The sequence below is a fragment of the Perca fluviatilis genome, chromosome 8 (genome assembly GCF_010015445.1).
Source record: "Perca fluviatilis chromosome 8, GENO_Pfluv_1.0, whole genome shotgun sequence".
Classification (NCBI taxonomy): Eukaryota; Metazoa; Chordata; class Actinopteri; order Perciformes; family Percidae; genus Perca; species Perca fluviatilis.
In genome coordinates this window covers 19,098,307-19,117,769 of record NC_053119.1, presented here as the reverse complement: position 1 = coordinate 19,117,769, position 19,463 = coordinate 19,098,307, and the positions used below count along the sequence as shown (strand labels likewise).

Here is a 19,463-nt window from a genome sequence, read left to right as displayed (position 1 = left end):
TATTGATCCAAACATGTCCAACAATTACTCAAGTTGAACTGGTACTTTATTTTTGAGATTTGTCTTTGTTTACAATACACATTTGGATACAGGACAATAACAAAAATTACAGAAACAAATGAATGAAAACATTAAATTGTACTGTAACTTTAAGCATACAATAAACAGGTTTACTCTTTTTCAAGCATGGCAATGTTATACAATAAAATATTACTAGAGCATAACAAAAAGAAGACATAAGAAAAGAGATATACAAGGAAATAAAATAAAAAAACACAAGGTATTAGATGTATTAAGGCATCAACAGGTATGACTTTAGCTGAGAGCACAGCATGAAAAAGGCAAACTGGATCAGTCCAACATTGCTCTCGGCTATGTGATCAGTCACATCTACACGCATCTCAAACAAACCTAGATTTAGTTGCCTGAGTTTGTTGCACAGCCAGCCAGCTATTTTACCTAAAATTCAAATATCTCACAACAGATACTTCTCACATACTGTATTTCTATGTAGGCAGCCAAATAAACAGGAAATGTCCTTCATATAATTTTAAAACAAAAAGCTACAACTTTATCCTTGTCATTTAAGCATGATATAAATATTAAATTCAGACTCCCTCTTACCTACAGTACAACTGTTATTCCATTTAAATGAAGAGATTCAAAAGACTAATTATGAATACGTAGTGGCATGACAACATTTACACTGACATGTTTATGTCTTGGTAGACATGTTTCATTAAGTGCTTTGTGCAAAATAAAAAAAACGAATGTGTATCTTTCCTTCTCTACACAGACACAGCTGAGGAAAACAAAAGCACAAGAACTGGGCGATGGCTGATGTGCTTTGTGTAGTGGAGCAAACATAGTTCAGTAGGTAGGGGCAGGCTTTTATTAGCTCCGACGTGTTGGTAAACAGAGGCACATTAAAAAGGAATCTCTTCACTCTCTCAGGGCTTAAAGCTTGTCATCTCCAGGAACAGGACTCACTGTCAACGGTCAACATGCACCAGCTGCTGCTGCTGCTGCTCCTGCCCAAAACTGGCCATTGCAGAACAAAATCTGCCCTTACTCACAGTACTAACAGCTGCACAGATTTGTCTTCATAAAAAGCTAATTCACATGTCAGATTTTGGCCTGGAGAAATTGCTGGGCCGTTATGACATTAAAGCAAAAAAGTGACCAGCCTATGAACATAAAAATCATTTGGTAAAATTGTGTTACATCTGTGGTGTGACTTCAATGCAAATAAACAATGCTCACATTTGTTGCAGTAACTGACAAAAAAAATCAAAAGTTGAATCAAGTTGAACATAAACTTACAGTATATGAAACTGGAACCCTTCACACAGCTGCACATATGAACAAGGGAAATACTCAAAATCTATAATAAACAAGCACTCAGTTTCTAAATATCAATTGTTATTCTAATGGCAGATAGAACCAATGATAAGTGTGTGATATATTAAGGCATTCAGTCTTTGGTTACTCATAGTGGCACTTAAATAAATAGTCTTATTAAAATAAGAGCAAGTTGTCAGGCTTAGACACAGTGTATACAATTTTCTCTTTCTTTTCTTACAGCAAATGTTGATTATCATCAGCAATTTGATTACAACATAGAGTGAAAAGCCATAAATATGAGAAAGAGGTTTAAATACACGTTTCTGCATGCATGGAGACTTTGTCTTTCGCCTGTGTGCACTTTCACAATCAGAAGAGGAGGGATGGCTGTGAATGGAAAACTGTGTGTGTGTGTGTGTGTGTGTGTGTGTGTGTGTGTGTGTGTGTGTGTGTGTGTGTGTGTGTGTGTGTGTGTGTGTGTGTGTGTGTGTGTGTGTGTGTGTTGACAAACAACACAGGCACTACAGCAAAGTGATGGTCAGTATCATAATACACAAGCAGGGCAATCTACATCATCACCATGTCCTCCCATCATGCCCAGCTGATTGACCAGCAGCTAGCTGGGCTAGAGACATTCTGACAGCATCTCATGTTTGGGTAGAGACGGATAGATCATGGGCGGGCAGGTACAATCAGTATGGCCATTTTGACTGAGTTGGATCTTTAGCTTCTCCACTTCATAGTTATGGAGATACTCTTGGACAAGGTAGCGCTCTCTCTTTATTCGAGCCTTCACTTCAGAGGGAACATCAGGAATCATCCAGGCCACAAAGAATTTGACCAGAAACACAACATGCTGTGGAACAAGAAGGAACAACAGGTTAGTTTTACTTCAAGCTGGAGTCAGGAAGAGCTGCAGAAAAAACTGCATGGATTTGTATTATCTGTGTGTGGTAGAATGGGGGTTATTATTACTGTAACCATCGACTACTGCCCAGGGTAAAAAAGTGAGGCCCAGTTCAAGTGGTCAATAAGTGTTGGTGGTGCTGGTGGAAGCACTGCGTTCAGCACTGTTTTACCTCCATGATAATGATGAAAGCCAGCTTGGCAGCCAGAATGTGCCAGAACTGCATTGTGTGGTAGTACTGTCTCTCGTGGCCAGGAGGGTAGCGGTAATCACGATACCTACAAAGAAGGAACATGTTCTTTGGGGCATTTTGTAATGGAAAAGGAAGTAATAACTTAAAAATTATCTATAAAAATGCATTATAATTATGAAAAAGTACACATACAATATTCACCACACATCATTTTAATAGTAGTGTAGTTGTAAATGGTGATTTAAGTCAAGTGGTGTAGCTGTATTTTTAGGCTTTTACTACATTAGAATTCTATATTCTATATATTATATTCTATAATTTTTTTACTTATTTAAACTAAATCTTGTACCAATATGTCCAGAAGGCACTGGACTATTTCACACCACCATGATCAGACATTTCATATATCAGTGGTGAAAAGTAACTAAGTAAATTTACTTGAATACTAATAATAGGGTTTGTGTTTACATTCGGGCGCCATCTTGGAAAACAGTCATGAGCAGTCGAACCACGAACGCCGTGCAACCAGTAACCAGTAACATAGCTCAAACACAGCGTTCGTGATTCAACGTTCGTGATGACTATTTTCCAAGTTGGTGCCCGATTGTAAACACGAACGCTACTGTCTTTATAATCTATCTTTTTAATAAACTGTCTGTACACTTACAAAGTTCTCAATGCTTCGGTTTGCATGAAGGGACCCTCATTATGCTACCGTTTAAGTCTGGTGCTATTTTGAGCCTTGTTAGTGGTATAAAATAGTGATTTAAAATAAATGCCATTTTAAATCATCAATAATAATAATAATAATAATAATAATAATAATATATAATGGAATATATTTAAGGTGTGATTCTGCAAAATAAATATGTACCCTTTGACACTTTAATGCTGTTAATAATTAATTTGACTTTAATCAAGTAGAATTTTGAATGAAGGGCTTTAACTTGTAACAGAGTATTTTTACATGATGGTATTTCTTTTTGTAATTAAGGTCTTCCACCACTGTCATATATTAACACCAAAGTGGAAACATGCCTTAGAATCACACACACCTGCAGGTTGTGATGATGGAGCTGTTGAACCAGGGAGGGTTCTCCCCGTCATCAGGCTTGTTGGCCAGTGGAATCGCAGAGATATTAAACACAGACAGGCTGTTGTTTATGTAGCCTTTCATAGTCATCGCACCCTCTGGATCGGCGTACATGTACACGAGCCGAGGTATCATATCAGAGGTGAAGGCCACAATGAATGCCTAGAAAGCAGGCAAAGAAACGGTGTATGAAAAACTGGAGATACAACTGGGAAGATAATGAGCAGACACAAAGCACACATTTGTTGTCCTGCACTCACATTTGTGACCACAGAGAGTACGGCCATCCCATTGAGGATTTCCTGCCAGGCTCCGATGCTGTGGGCCTTTGCTGCCACAGGACGTCTGAACTGAGTGGTTAGCTTCCAGGCGTCCACTCTAACCTCAATGATGTTGTTGATAAGTGCCAGCAGGGGTGCCAGGGGAAAGGAGGCGACGAACAGTGTGATGAAACCAAACTGGATCACTGGGACACAGAGAGGATAGACCGTAGGATGGAAACAGCACCATCTGCAGAATGTCAGTGGACACTGCATCCATCTATCCATCTATCTATCTATCTATCTATCTATCTATCTATCCATCTATCCATCTATCCATCTAGCAGTAATTTGGGTTATTTTACTAAACGTTCTTTACATTTTCTCCCAACATCACACATAGTGTAAATTTGAATTGACGGTGTACTGAATGTTTACCCATTTCCAGGTACTCGTCGAAGAGGCCCAGCTGTCCAAACTCCTGCAGGTCGTGGTCCTGCTCCCAGCGGCTGTACAGACTCTCTGGGTGGCTTCGTGCCTTCCTGCTGCCCCACCAGTTCATCAGCCACCTGAAGGACACCAGGGGGCGATAGAGAGCTTTGATTTTTCACCCTCAAACAGCCATATTGGAGGCAGTATTGAATTGTAAACAATAGCTATAAAGAAATCTTTCTTTGAATGCCATGTTATTGATTTTGTGTTTTGATAATGATATATTATATTACATTACTTTGATTATTTTCTAAATCAACTCGCAGAATTAAAAAGAATCATCGTAGCAAAGATGACTCTAAAAATTTAAAAAGTGAAAAAACACTACATTTGGAAAAAGATAAATTATATCAAAACAAGGCCCCAGCCATCGTTGATATATCTATGAGTTATGTGATTGGGCTGCAAAGCCTGTTAAGAGAGTGTGCGAAATGTATCCCCTCTGTATATGTTTCTGTTTGCACAGTAATTATGCTTTGAATGGTCGGTTCAGTTGGAGTACTCACGGGACCAGAGCCTCCTGGATGTTGCCCCACACTTGTTTACCAGTCATCACTATTACCAGTTGGGTGGTCAACTCAATCAAACAGCCACCAGGGTCACACTGAATGTTGAGATCGAGGAGGGATGGGAAAGAAACAAACATCAACTAAAATTCAGACTCGAATTGAATTACCAGTGCTTATCTTATGCAATGTAATTTTGTTATATCTGGTACCTCTTCATTCCTCAGGTTGCTGCCAAACATATATGCGTAATTTCCAGGATAGCCGACAAACTTGCCCTTAAAGAAAGCCACGTAGAAGCAGGAGGAGTAGTAGTTGACAAACTGGAAGAGGAACATCTTCACAGTCAGTCTGTTCTCATACTCCAGGTGGGTCTTAGGAATTTCTGCCACATAGTAAAATATAATAAAACATAGATTTTAAATACATCAAACAAAAAAGGAACACATTTTGCATGATAACAATTTCAAGGATCAATATGAAATGGATAATGGAATACATAAAGACAGAGAAACCTAATAATATGGGACTCGCTCTCTCGCCCTGACCCTCACCCATGTCAGTGATCCAAATAGCCACTCTCTCATACATGAAGTTGAGGATCATGATGATGATAAAGTTGATGCAGGAGGCTGTGACAGAGGTGGCCAGCTGTGGTGTGATGTAGGGGCCAACCACCTGCAGGTCGCTGGTGGCACTGTCCTTCATGATGCTGGCAAAGGCTGCGTACACCGCCAGGCGGTACGCTATCACCCCAATGATGCAGGCAATGATCAATGAGATCTTCAGGACAGAGACAACAGAGACAACATGAAAGACAACTGCATGTCACAAGACAAAAGTACAGTGAAAACACCATACCAATTCGGATGCAAGTGCAAACACCAAAGCACATGTAGACATATGAATAAAGCACGGGGAATGATTGCCAATATAGATGTTAGGAGTAACTGTCATGCTTGAAGTTTGCAGACATTCCCCATGAAAAGAAATATTCCGTAATGGCTTCCCATTAGCTTGTTCATATGTTACGGGTTTTTACTAAAAACAGTCCACAACAGTGATATTCTGGGCCAGTATGTTTAAAGTCATTAAGTCTTTGGTCTTAAATTGGTCCCATTTCTAAGAATGACATAATTTTGCCCATATTTTTTGAATTCAGAATGCCATGAATAAACAAGTGTTCTGATTTGGTCTCAACTCCCAAATAATTTGAGAGAACTCCATTTCTTAGAAGTTTTATATATACTGGCCCTAGCCACATATTAGTGATGATGATGAACAGTATGGGAAAGACAAAAAGACACAGGGTGGAGGAACAGTTAGAGGAGGAAAGACATTTAGATTCATCAAGTTTACCAAAGATACAATGCTTACCCATAACAGCACAGTGGCTCCAGACAGACATGTGCGTGCACACTTGCTTGTTACGGGTAAGTATGGCTCCATTTCCTACATCATAAGCAAGCAAAGCATGGACACAGGAGTCAGTCACCCTTTGTTATATCCTGAAAAGACAGCTCTAAAAGGCCAGGTTACTTTAATTACCACTGGCCTCAGATGCAAGGCAGAGAGAGGTTGCCCAATCACAGCTCTTTGTGTGTGTCTGAGTCCAATTCTTTCATCTAGCGGTCTTCTAGCGAAGACAGCCTTTCAAGATACTGATCCACCAGACAAACGTGGTACTGAAGGAAACTTAAGCCTCTGAGTCTTTTCAGAAATGTCTGCTATCCACACAAACCACACCAAAACCTTTTCCTCACCAATGTGGCATTCTACGTTAAGTGCCACCCTTACCCAGAGCACCACGGTGGCCCAGCACAGCAACAACTTCCCCAATATATCTGTAGAAGTCCTGTTTAGAACCCACTCCATTTCCTAAAGAAGGGTGGGATGTGGGCATGGAAAATTACAGCACTGTGTTTCTGTTAATCTCACACATCTGTATCGGTCACTATGACCAACTACGTATTCCTGATTACCTGAAAACACAGTTGGTCAATTTTACTTTAGTAATATTGTTCTTAATCAAAGAGTTTCTATTAACAAGAGTGTTTTAGTCCAGAGACTGGCCTAATGAATGTCTGCAACCAGCTTAGTGTGGAGAGTTATTCAATAAATACAACATATACTGTAATCTATCTAATCTTGCCATACAGTATGTGCACCTGAGACCTAGAGTTGTACATTACACGTATTATAGAGCATATTAGTATTTCATGGGCACACAAACACCTGCGTAATGCGGTTCAGCTTGCGGTTGGTGCACATGGCCTCATACTCTGGCCGAAGCTGCAGCTTCTGTTGTTCCTCCTCAAAGTCGACCAGATCCCACTCGTACTCGAGACGAGCCTGCCGCCTCTTCCAGAACTCCAGAAACAGCGTCACTGCAGCGCATAGACCACACATTTGATTTTTCAGTGCTTTGACCACCATTCAGCTATGTTATACCAGTGTGGTGGCAGAAGTGGCAGATTTCAGCACCTCAGTAGGCAAAAGGTTTATGACATTTGTGATATGGGTGAATAGGTTCTTTAAATACAGAGTGAGTAACAGTGGTCTTCAATGACAATTCATCAGCTCCCACTAGGTGGTGTACGTGGTTAGAAAATATAAATTGCAGAGAGCAGACATTTTTACTCACCCCAAATCCCCATAAATATGGCAAAAAACACTGTTGCCACATTGTCAAACAGGTGTGATTGCTGAAAGAAGAACATGTTTAAGAAATAGTGAGATAATAAAAACAAATGTATTTACATTTAGCTGCAACCACCCTTCAAATGCCACATATTGTAGATAGAACATAATTCATGATGACCGAAAACCACTGAGTCACAAAACCAAGATGTCTCACCCATGAGGAGTTGCATGTTGTGTTGAGTTTCCAGTAGCCACATTTCTTGTCACACAGCGGGCACATGACAATATTCCCTCCAACTTCCTCACTACATATTTCTTTACTGCAGTGAAAAAAAAGAGTAATTTTCAACAAAAAAGTACAACGACATTAGTAATAAAATAATATCTAATAAAACAATGACACCTGAAAGACCAACAAAACAGGCTCGAATTCTTGACAAAAATCACCTCCACTGGTTGTTATCGTAGGTGAGGAATCCGAAGATGAAACAAATTGTCCCAACTATTGCAGCAAACAACAGCATCTCAGTGTAGAAGCCCAGCCAAGCAAAATAAATACCTATCTTCTCCCCATAATACTTCCTGTTGAAGGGAAAAACATTTTTGCTGTCAATTCTTTTAGTTAATGTTGAGTAACTACACATCAGATATGACTACTTTGTTTTTGAGTCTTACCTTATAAGATTGAGGGGCTGCTCCTTGAAGAAACAGAAGAATCCGGCCCAGTGTTTGTAGAGACTGTATCTGTCACTTTCACAATTAGCATCCTTAGATCTTGTCCAGTATCTACACTGCACTCACACAGAAGACACAGTCACATGCATAGCATTAATGCAATATTATTCATCCTTGCAATGCAACATCCAACACTGCCTCCAACAGCATTAGTGCACATTGTATGTCTTTTTTCGAATTATAAAAAAGTGCCAAAAGTTCACCAAAAGAGGCTCACATCATGCAGGGGGAAGGCAGCAGTGTAGGTGCCGTTGTTGAGTAATCTCTTGATCCCCTTCTTGTCTCTATCTCCACATTCTTCCCTGAGGTATGAACAGCGGGACAGGATGTAGTAGACCTGGGCAGAGAGAGAAAGAGAGGGACATAGTGTTTTGTTATTCAGAGGGTTGAAATATGTATGGATGAAATCATTGTTATAAAGTTGCTTCTGTATTCACAACAGTTAATAATAGAGATACTATTTCATTCTTTACAAGAGACATAACCTACTGGATTTGTGTATAGGCTTGCACACGGAACTGCAGCATACTGAAGTATTTATAGCAGATTCAGATTTTATGTCAGGAGAATGTTTTCATTTGGAGCTCACAAACAAGATAAGAAAGGTCACAGAATACTTACTATCCTGTTGCGATTAGATGGGGGGAAGAACGTGTCTTTGTCATCAATAAGGAAGAAGTCAGACTTGCTCTTGTCGAAGGGAGCTGTGAAAAAGTCTGGCTCGGGGTGCATGATCTTCTCCGGCAGACGAAAGGGGGTGGACAGCCAGTTCATGGGCATCTCGCTGTTGTTTGGGATGTCGTTGGCCTTGAATGGCACCTTGATCTTCAGCACGTCTGCGTAGGTGGCCAACACTTCCCATGGAGCGTGGATCTTCACAAAATAAGTCTTTCCATCGTCTGACTCCTGATGATAATGACAGTGACACAGGTGATACAGTATGAGTGTAGGGCTACTGACTCATAAACTAAAAAACTAATTTAGTGATAAAAGGAGATACCTAAAAAGTGCCCTTTAAAGGATTTATGTAAAATTCATGGTTAGTTGACTTTATGGTATAAAGATAATTGGCAGTTTGCTTTTGCTGTGTTAAAAAAGACACTTATGCACTGGTAGGGCTGGGGAAAAAAAATCGATTTGATTTAAAAATCGAGTTGGTAGGTCAAATCGATTCATATTTTCAAAAAATCGATTTTTTGGATTTTTTTTATCCAAATACAGTATAAATAATTTGGATGTTTAACAATCTTTGTTGCACACTGCACAGTGACTTTTCACGTAGAGAAAGGGTTTGCCTTTGCAATTTTGTTTATGTTGATGCACTTTAATTAAATACAGTAAATATATATTTTTAAAATATATTTACAGTTCACAGTTATTTTGTTTTAAATGGAAGGGGGGGGGGGGAATCTAATCGATTTTTTTAGGGAAACAAATCACCCAGCTCTATGCACTGGTTTATAGTTTTATCACAAAAGCACTTCTATTGTTTTTTGTCTTTGTAAAAACAAGAAAAATTAAAAAACGGCAAAAACAGATATGTTGTATGATGTACACATACATAAATGCATGTCTTTGTTGGCCACTTAATTTCCTTTCACATTAGACATAATCAAATCAATAACTGGACGCTCTTACAGATTTATCTTCGATCTCCAGCTCCAGGCCGACATTCACTAGATTGGCCTCATATAACCTCCTCCTCTCCTTTAGAAGAAAACAAAGCAATGTATATTTATTAGTTTGATATATATATTCCTTTACTGCCATTGTACAACAGCGAAATCTATTGTATAACAAAATGAAGTACAGACAAACTTATGTGAAAAGCATGATATACACTGTGGCTCACGTTGTATAATACACAACTGATGATATACAACTGCAATAATGTTGAATACTGCAAATGTAAGTAGATCAAGTCAAAAACAAAACATGTAAAATCAAAGTAAACATGGCGTCACAGTCAGTTCAGCAGGTATAACAATGTTGAACTACTGGCGTGGATAAGGCAGTGTCAGTTAGCACAGTATTTTCAATAGTAGCAGTCACTGAGTGCAACTAGTGAAAGTTACTTGTGGTAGTGCAGTAGTATGAAATAACGTTACCATACCATAATTAGGTTTAACGTTTTCAGAAATAAGCACAGAGAAAGGAATTGTCTATATCAGCAAAATAATACCAAACTAAAAAATGTACCTCTTTGTTAGAGCTGTCACATTTTACAACACATGCAGATAATACATGCCAGAGGTCGGAATGTTGACTCACTAACAAGGCTGTGGGTAAAATGTGAGTTGGCTATGACACAGACTGCCTCATATCCGAGTGCTAACACAGAGATGTGAAGACTAACAGCTCAGTGTCAAACACTAGTCAAACACAAGTCTTTCAGCACCCCACACAGCTGGTAAAGAGACACGCCACAAAAACACATCTGGCCAGCGACAGTACAGAACTTCTTCAAAGTTATTTCCCTAAGAAAAAAGGTCTGTAAGTAAGTCTATCTCTAGAAGTGACCTAAGAAAATTCCTAAAGAGGATTACTGACAGTATCTGAGAATAACAGTTTATCTAACTGTATCAGTGTTGTGGTATTTGGGGCATGCCGCTGACACACACTGTGAACTCTGAGGATATCCTGTAAGAAACAGATTTCACTGTTTAAATCAAGAAGTGGAAATAACACTGCTGTTCTTTTGTGTGATATTTTAGGATTTCAAGATATTTAGTTCTGGAAATACCACAATGACACTAAAAAACATTCATCAAGAAACAAAACATAAGTTATTAGAAAAACATGCTTGTAGTAAGTGAACTAGGGAAATATATTGAACAAACAGTGCCCAGAAGTTGTTTCTTACCTGTTTTCTCTCACCATCTTTATCGTCAACATAGGACAGGACAAAATCAATCCTGCGCACTCCGTCACGGAAGAACACAGAGTCTTTACTGTGTTTTTGTTTGTCGATCTATAATGAGATGGAATAAAGGTTAAGGTTAAGGTTAACACACACACACACACACACACACACACACACACACACACACACACACACACACACACACACACACACACACACACACACACACACACACACACACACACACACACACACACACACACACACACACACACACACACACACACACACACACACACACACACACAAACTATGTGTCAGTGTCTAACAGCAAAACCCAAAGACCTTCACACCACTTCAAACTCAACTGTTTATCTAAAACAAACAAAAAAATACTGATTATCATATTTTCACTCTAAACACAAATAGCATGCTAAATGGAGGTAATCTGCTATGGTTATGATGTTTCATGTTGCTCATGTCCCCTTTATAGGATTTACTGAAGATGAAAATGTGCTTTTAACGAAATCTTTGTTGTACCAAAGAAAAAACATCCAGAAAGATGATTTAGAATGCTTGGATTTCAAGCCTTCTGTCAACTCATTAAACACAACCTCAGGTTACATGTTATAGCAAAGGATATGTGGAAAGGACTACTAATTCATTGACACACCACACTCCAACATTGTTGGTGCTTATTTGCTTTTTCTGTAAATTCTGGAATCCACAGTGTCTGAAAACACCAATATTGGTGGCTAAAGAAATGTCAGCCCTTCAGTGTCCGTCTCTTCAGTAGCCACAGGGCTGAAGAGAAATGAACTACACAGGAATGCTTGAAGGGAGGAAAGGAAGGCATGCCTGCTTTCTGCTAGTGCTGCTTCAGCTGTTCAGAAAGCTAAAAATAACCATGTACCAGTTACTTCTGTCATAGCTTCCTACACTGGACTGAAGACAATTCGGCATCACAAAAACTACATCATCACACTGTACTGTAGTTCTGACAAAGCTAGCCCTGTCCATCAGCACAACGCTGTGGGGGTAGGGAGGAAAGGAAGAGCACTTTACCTCCATGGCCCACTCCCTTTATGGTAATGATGCAGCAGCGGAAAGACTAGCTGTCTGAAAGAAATTGCCCTTCTCCAGGGAGTATGGAAAAGCACTGCTTCTCTCACTCTCATTCCACTGATCACCCAGCTACAGGAGCACCATCCAGTCCACTCACGTCCCAGAGCAAGCCCTCACTTGCTCAGAAGAAAAAGAGTGAGGGAGAGAGACAGGAGAAGGGATACTAAGGAGTCTCCTAGACATGACATCAGCACAGTGATAGCTTAGCGACTGCCAGGTAGCTAGCTAATGTAATAAGAGCACAGCGTCAGGAGAGCTGATATCACTATACTGTACAACAAAGACCATCAGGAGAGTAAAAGTCCCACATACATGTTGTCTAATATTTCAGATAACCAGTAAAATGTCAGCTGAAAAGCCAACTGAGAAAATTGCTCTGATAAGGCTGAAAACCAAAACTGATAACTGGTGCATAATCTCCCCAGTCTGACTTGACTGTTTGAATTAATGTGGACACCTTACCACAACAATGTATAAAGTGCAAATGGGACACTTATCAGTGGATAATGCATGTAAATTGCCTCAAACAAGTAGTCATATACTGTAGGTAAGACAGCTGTCTTTAGCTCTACAGCTGGATCTACCACCCTGATTCCTACTGTACTAACTTGAAGAATTTGTGTCTACGTGTTTTTACAGTTATCTTAGCCCAAATGATGCATAAGTTCTAAGATAACCACTGGTCTGCATTACCTCCCAGACTATATTGGACCATTTTGACCATGACAGGGTGGATGCTTTCTTTAACTGGGACGTTACTGCAAAAACTCTCTAATTTGCTGTAATTACAGATCAGCCATATGGAATCAGTGCATCCGCTGGGACTTGCTTCTGCTCAGTAAAGCTGGTAGAGGCCACAGCGCTCTATACATTTACCAACTAACCCCAAACTACTGGGTGTTTAAACAAGTGTATGTCTTTTATCTTAATTAAGAAGAGTAAATGTAGAACATGGTTTAAGATAAATAGGCTACTAGTTTCAGGGAGGGGTTTCTTTAAAATATTACTTTCAAAGCATTTCTTTTTTGGGGCTAAATAAGTTTTGAACAGAACTTCAAAGGAACTGGTCACCTCTTTGATCTTAAATATATCACAGCTGCTTCATTGTCACTGATATTAGTGCCACAAAAGCTAATGGTGAGGGTTCATTTTTTTTTGCTATATTATTTCAACAATATGAAGGATTTTTTTTAAATCTGTTAGCCAAATGTAGTAAATGGTTGCCTCTAGATCTCTGGATTATAGCTATATTTCATAATTGCAATCCTGAGGACTTCACTAAACACAGAGAATATTGTGTTTTTCTCCAGAGCTAAAAAAGGAAAAATGAATACTGTGATTTCCAGATTTGCAGAAAACATCGTATCTGGTTCAGTGAGCCTCCCTAAAAATTTCATGCAACTGAAACTTCTTGTAGGGAGGAGAACCATACACTCAGCTTTTGTTTCCAGTCTTCATTATAGAGGCAATTTATAGATGTGCAGCTGCCGCCCCTCTTCTTGACTCCTTCATGTGATCTTCCACTCAGCTAAATCATAGTTGGAGGGAGCCAGAATTTTAGAAAAGCTTATTGCAAGTTATTTTTCTTAAGGATTAGCTGCTGTTAAAAGGGTAATGATTCAACTTTTCATTTAAATTGGTTACACACTAAGAAGCCTACAGTACAGTACATTATATGGTCAGCCACAGCAAAGTCCAGTCCTGTCATGAGCACAGGGCAGGGTCATGATTCCAATATAGACTGTATACATTTAAATTACAGGAACACACATAAATGCACACACACAAAAACAGCTAGGCAAATAAAATGACGAATACGATATACAGTGCATGTTCGAGGCACTACGTGTGTGAGTGCAATTGTGCACTTTCTAATTATGCTGTAACACCACCAGGCTGTTGATTTCTCTTCAGTGAAGCAGACGATTATCACAGGTGAGAACAAAGCAAGTGAAAAGGCATTTTCCATTTTTAATGAACTCTTATGATACATCAACACATAGCTCAGCATGTTTCCATTAATCTCTGCAGAAAAAAAACATGCTCTCCAGAAGCCAGCATCAGCTCTCTGCCAAAAAATGTGTATAGATTTCAACTCTGATGCCCAAGCTATATTCTCTGAATATTTAGTGCCGGTGGAGAAACTCAACACTGAACAGACATTTCTCAAGAAAGAAATAAAGGCTGGCAGGCAGACATATGCATAAAGTTGCATCACATCACAAGCCTGTTTTACCATGCCATACCCTGGAACGAAACTTCAGGAATAGTGCCTGCTTTCTCGACAGCTGTGGAGGAACCAAGTGGACAGTGAGAGAAAGCCTAACAACACAACAAATTCAACAACATACAGCTAAAACTGTAGCAGCAACCTTACGGACGGAGGTGATCAAATTGTCAGACACTCCGCACTTGCATTACTTTTACACATTGTTACAGATTATGTTTAACACTCATAAAACCATCAAAACCACTGAATGTTATAAGTCAGCCATGATCAGAGTCCGGCGATGAAGTGAGAAGACACAAACACGCAGACACTGACACAGCGGCATGCATCTGTGTCCTCGAACTGGTGTCTTACCCCAGTCAAAGCATTGATTCGCTCTAAGGTCTCAGCCTCAAACTGTGGACTGTCGCTGTGGTCAGAGGGGGCCAGCGATGCCAGGCTGGTGTTGAGAGACTCACAGGTCTCTACACACACATCAGGCTTTAAAGGGGACTTTAAGTACAGTGTGAAAGAAGGAGAATACACAGTAGCATACAGGTTATATCTGACTCTCTCATGACATTTACAGGTTGTAAACTATTATGATTGGAAAAATGGATGTAATCTCAAAACTGAGACTATAAGTTATGGGCTCTACTAACATAGACAAGTTAACCCTTCTACCACATGTTGGCTGTTGATTGGTGGAGGATTCACAATAAGAAAATCTGTGTGACTAATGGGTAGCTGGTAGCTTTGGTAAATTCAAACCATCCAAGAATTTGCTAACTATTCTGAAGCACTTGCAAACATTTATAATTACATGGGATGTTAAAAAAATTATGATTTGGAATTTGTATGAAAAGAAAACTCTTTCTCAGACTGTCCACAATCAAGGCAAAATAAGTTGCTTTACAGAAATGTGTGTATGAAGGTGTGAGTGTAAGCACATGGTGAGTTTTGTGTTTACCGGGGATGGTCCCTGCTGGAGGGATCCTGTGCTGGACGAGGCATGTTGGTGGTAGCCATTCATACCATCTGCAAGACAGTAACATAAGGAACACTAAATTAAGAATGGAATTGCCAATGTTTAAAGGGCAGTATTCTCAATCCTTTGTATAATAATAACAACAAGTAGCATAGGGACTCTCAGACAGGCAGGTTGGTGGCAGTAAAGTTTCAGGCATACGAATAAGCTGCCTCAGTTAAGAGGGCAGCAATGACAGACGGCCAATGTTGTGGTCTATATTTGTACAGCATTTTGTGGCAGCGCTCCCACTGGCCAGACAGCATGACTTAACAGGATCACTGTGAAAGAATACACACAGCCATGTTGCTGTGCTGTGATTCTACGACTACAGGAGTGACTGCAGGAAACGAGACTGAGAAGTCTGTTAAACCCCCTTAATGAGATTGAAACTGAAAAGGTACCTGTATGAGAAACATGTCTTAACCATACTAAAGTTCTGCTTTCACCGGTCATTCATTGCCTCTCAAAAGCAGTTAAAACCTTCTGACAAAGAAATTTACATGAACAAGTAGCAGGGCAGACGGAAAAGCAAGGCAAACATCAAGTGCTGTTGGCACCACTATCGCCAAAAACATAAAGCAGAAGAAGGTTTCAGCCTCTATGTTTAAATAGAAATGTTTAAATAGAAATCCTAATTGATGGTCTCTCTGAGGTTATAATTAGTCTGGACTCAACACAGAAAATGTGCTTACACAGACCTGAAACAAGCATTTGAACCTTGTGCTATGTAAACCTTCGCTGTCTCTACATTATTACACACCAAGTCAGAAAAGTATAAGTAAGTGGTTCAAAACTAAAATAAATGACATTTTCCAGTACTGGAATACAACACCTTTTCTCACTGCAGATCTTTAGTTTTTTATTTTGTTGTACTAAATCACTGTTTTTCACTTAAGCTTTACTTAAATGACTAAGTGATTGCTAATGTCTCACAGTAACAATGTAACAACTAAGAAATGTAATTGTTAGTTATTTGTTATTTAAAATATGAAGTACAACAGTACAAGTTACAGCACATTTAAAGCTAAAACACATAGCCAACCTTTTATGCCAGACTTTTATAGTGTTTTAACAAACAACGTTAAATCCAACTTCTTTTTTCATCTTCCTTAAAAACAGTTATGATATTGACTTTGGGGGATGGATTGCTGTCATCTGTTTAAAAAAAAAAAAATCTTTCACAACATATTAGAATGCCTCTCAGCATAATCTTGCACAGTTGGACACAGTATTAGAGCACTTAGTGTAAGCCCCTCAGCTAAGACAACAGTATTTTTCTACCTAGCTAAGAAGCCTCCACAGTTAAGGCTTTGTTCAAGAAAGGGAAGCTGATCTTGTCCACAGTGGAAATACCACATGGTTACTTCTGTCTCTTTTTTATTTATTTATTACCACAGCCACCCAACAGACTCCATATTCAAAACCTTATGTGCATCTGTTATTTACACAAACAAACTTATTTTACAACTCAGCTATACTGATAATAAAAGGGACGTTCTGCTGCATTATAAAACAGCAACAACAAATACAGCTGGTGTATTGATATAACAAGAGATATGAGAACTACTCTTTAGTAGCCTATGCCTAACTGTATAGTTGTATTGAATTTTGCGTCCATAGTTTTTTAGTGTTACCACTAGCAAGGGTGTTAACGTAAATTCACCAGCCTCACTTCAAACTGCTATATTTGTATATAAACACAGTGCGAGAGGGTGTCTGATTTCCTGTGACAGGAAGCCATTGGTTGTCTTTCGTATTAACAGGCCAGTTCACACAGACAATGCTAGATAAATGAAATCCATATTTGAAGTAAGAGTGAGCACTGAAGCAATGACAAGCGACAATCCAAGTTAGTCTGAATCGACATGGTCAAAGCACAACCCTAATTAGTCTGGGAACTTGTGCCTACAATATAGTTCCAAACTATATAGTTCCATGTGTTTGAATCTGTATTTATATACAGTGCACGAAGAATACTGCAAACTGTGAGAGCTTGTTTTCCATTTAGACTCTAAATGTGTTGTCTGGAAATATTAGCAGCCTGGGGATATACCAGTAACAGTAAGACTTTTTGAGTGTATATTTTGAGCCTGAAAATTCATTTTTTCTGGCCCAACGTCATACAATAGGAATACTGTATATGTTTCAGTTGTAACGATTCTTAGAAGTTATAAAGAGGCTGTTTTCCATCAGCAGTCACCATTGTAGAATATATGTAGCTCTATATTAAAATAATCAAGAATTAGAGTACTACAGTGTTTAATGTTGTGGAGCTGCTATAACTGTGATTTGTGGATAACACCCACTGACTGTTATCTCAACACCATAAACACACAATACCAAAGTAACACTATAGTTCATGATCCTGCAGTGATCTGCGATATTATTCTGTCTATGCTGGAGAGGAAACACAACACTATTACATCGACTCAAACTAAAAAGGGTTGCTGAAGGGCATCCAGGGTGAATCATTTTCCATTCAGCGACACCATGAATGGCAAAAAAAAACAATTCTCTAAGCGTTTGTTCAAATTTTACATTTAGCCAGAAGCAGAGATCGAGGGGCGCCTATAAGTGACAAAGTGTTTCCAGTAAACAGGCCAGCTGTCAGAGGCTGGCTGGATCACTGCTGCTCCCATAGAAAGGAAGTCAGACAGCTGGTTATAGTGTTAAAGGGGAAATGTGCAGGGTGGTATACATTTTTAAATAGTTGAGCAAATATTACTTGAATCCATTATCAAATGTCCTGTGTATAAGTGAAGGTGGTACAGGTTGTTACTGCCACATACACACTGTAATTTATCAATTGTCCCAGGAAGATAGTGACGCAAATCTAACTTAAAATGTGTTGTTTACCTTTGTTGTCATTGAAAAATGGCATAGTTATGGTTACGTTATGTTGTTATGGCCGTTAGACCGTTTCAGTTCGTGTAAGCGGTGTCCAATAAAATATTCACATAGAGTAATGTTTAAAGGGTTTTGGTTTTAGTGTAATATTTGTTAGTAGCCTAGTCTTGGAACACATTAGCCTATATTTTAAAGTTCTTCTTAACAGACTGGGGAATACCAATCTCAGTTTAGTCTTAAATTATTTCCCAGTAGGAAACTCTAATGAAGCACAACACAAGTCATGGCAACATTTGGAATGTGAAAACTACGGAACTCCACAGCCTGAGGGCAGACCTGGCTCAGGCTGGGTTTACCTAACGTTACTCACCATTGAAAGGGTCTGTTGGCCTCATCTCAATTAAACTGTCCCCTCCCGCTTGCCCCGTTATTCGGTGCATGTTGAGTTTCTCGTGTACCAAAGCCGTGCTTAGTTATCGGTCCTCATGTACATCAAGATTTCCCCAGCCAGACGATGTCTGTACCGCTTTTCTACGCTTGAACTCCTAACCGAGCTTCTTCGCAGTAGTCCTCTTGAGAGACGCCTCGCCTAACGTAGCTAACATTAGTTAAGTCCACCAGCCACCAGGCTATCAGCCAGTCTTCCCTCCTTCCCCCACTGACCGCAGACTGCTGCATCACTTCAGCATGAAGGGAGTGGGGGGAGTGGCTCCACACCACAAGCCAATGAGCCTGGGGATGTACTCAAATGTCTTTTTTTGTTTTATATTTTACCGCTAGGTAGCCTACTGAAGAAACACAAATGCGTAGTCCAAATAATATGAAATATTAACCTAAATATTAACCTAACACATAGCTAGCCTACCTACCAAAACAGCAACGAATTAAGCTAATGTTAGCTAACGAACAAGTTAGAGGCTTATTTCTTCCATGGACTTCCTTAGCTAATGACTTCATTAATGGTTGCACCTCAGTATTCTACTTAGAAAATAAAATAAAACATAGCTCCACTTTTCAATTTAAACCAGAGGTTCATTATTGCTTTTCGTGAGGAGTGTTGCCATGCTCACCAGCCGTTTGAGATAAGGACACCTTTCATGATGACCAATTAAATTTAATTAGAGGCAATGTAATAAAAGAAGTAGCCTATATTCTGGATTATCTTTGTGGCACTGTTTAAAGCAGTTTTTTCTTCTTTTTTTTTGCCACTTGATGG

At 39.3% G+C, this 19,463-nt stretch overlaps 1 protein-coding gene across 6 annotated transcripts; it reads right to left on the bottom strand.

Moving 5' to 3' along the window:
• Positions 1 to 28: 28 nt before the first annotated feature.
• Positions 29 to 18,930, bottom strand: ano5a (anoctamin 5a). 6 transcript variants are annotated; one of them, XM_039808698.1, is made up of 22 exons: positions 18,618 to 18,930; positions 15,341 to 15,408; positions 14,746 to 14,883; positions 14,408 to 14,449; positions 11,037 to 11,144; positions 9,812 to 9,880; positions 8,795 to 9,079; positions 8,391 to 8,510; positions 8,114 to 8,229; positions 7,886 to 8,020; positions 7,653 to 7,758; positions 7,440 to 7,500; positions 7,031 to 7,182; positions 6,593 to 6,673; positions 5,350 to 5,578; positions 5,008 to 5,180; positions 4,796 to 4,893; positions 4,236 to 4,366; positions 3,798 to 4,003; positions 3,500 to 3,699; positions 2,424 to 2,529; positions 29 to 2,200 (listed from the first exon to the last, which is right to left on the bottom strand). In XM_039808698.1, exons 1-22 carry the CDS (start codon positions 18,685 to 18,687, stop codon positions 1,970 to 1,972), a joined length of 2,925 nt encoding a protein of 974 aa, XP_039664632.1. In that variant the 5' UTR covers positions 18,688 to 18,930; the 3' UTR covers positions 29 to 1,969. The 6 variants fall into 6 exon arrangements, with proteins under 6 accessions (XP_039664632.1, XP_039664633.1, XP_039664634.1 ...); XM_039808699.1 differs by lacking the exon at positions 6,593 to 6,673 and adding an exon at positions 6,173 to 6,247; XM_039808700.1 differs by lacking the exon at positions 14,408 to 14,449.
• Positions 18,931 to 19,463: the final 533 nt, after the last annotated feature.

Coding starts and splice junctions, on each gene's coding strand:
- ano5a (XM_039808698.1), bottom strand. CDS start 18,687: ATGCACCGAATAACGGGGCAAGCGGGAGGGGACAGTTTAATTGAGATG. Junction 5,579..6,592: donor GGGCCACCGTGGTGCTCTGG/GTAAGGGTGGCA, acceptor TCTGTCCTGAAG/ATCTCATTGATCATTGCCTG. Junction 3,700..3,797: donor TACTCTCTGTGGTCACAAAT/GTGAGTGCAGGA, acceptor CCTGCTTTCTAG/GCATTCATTGTGGCCTTCAC.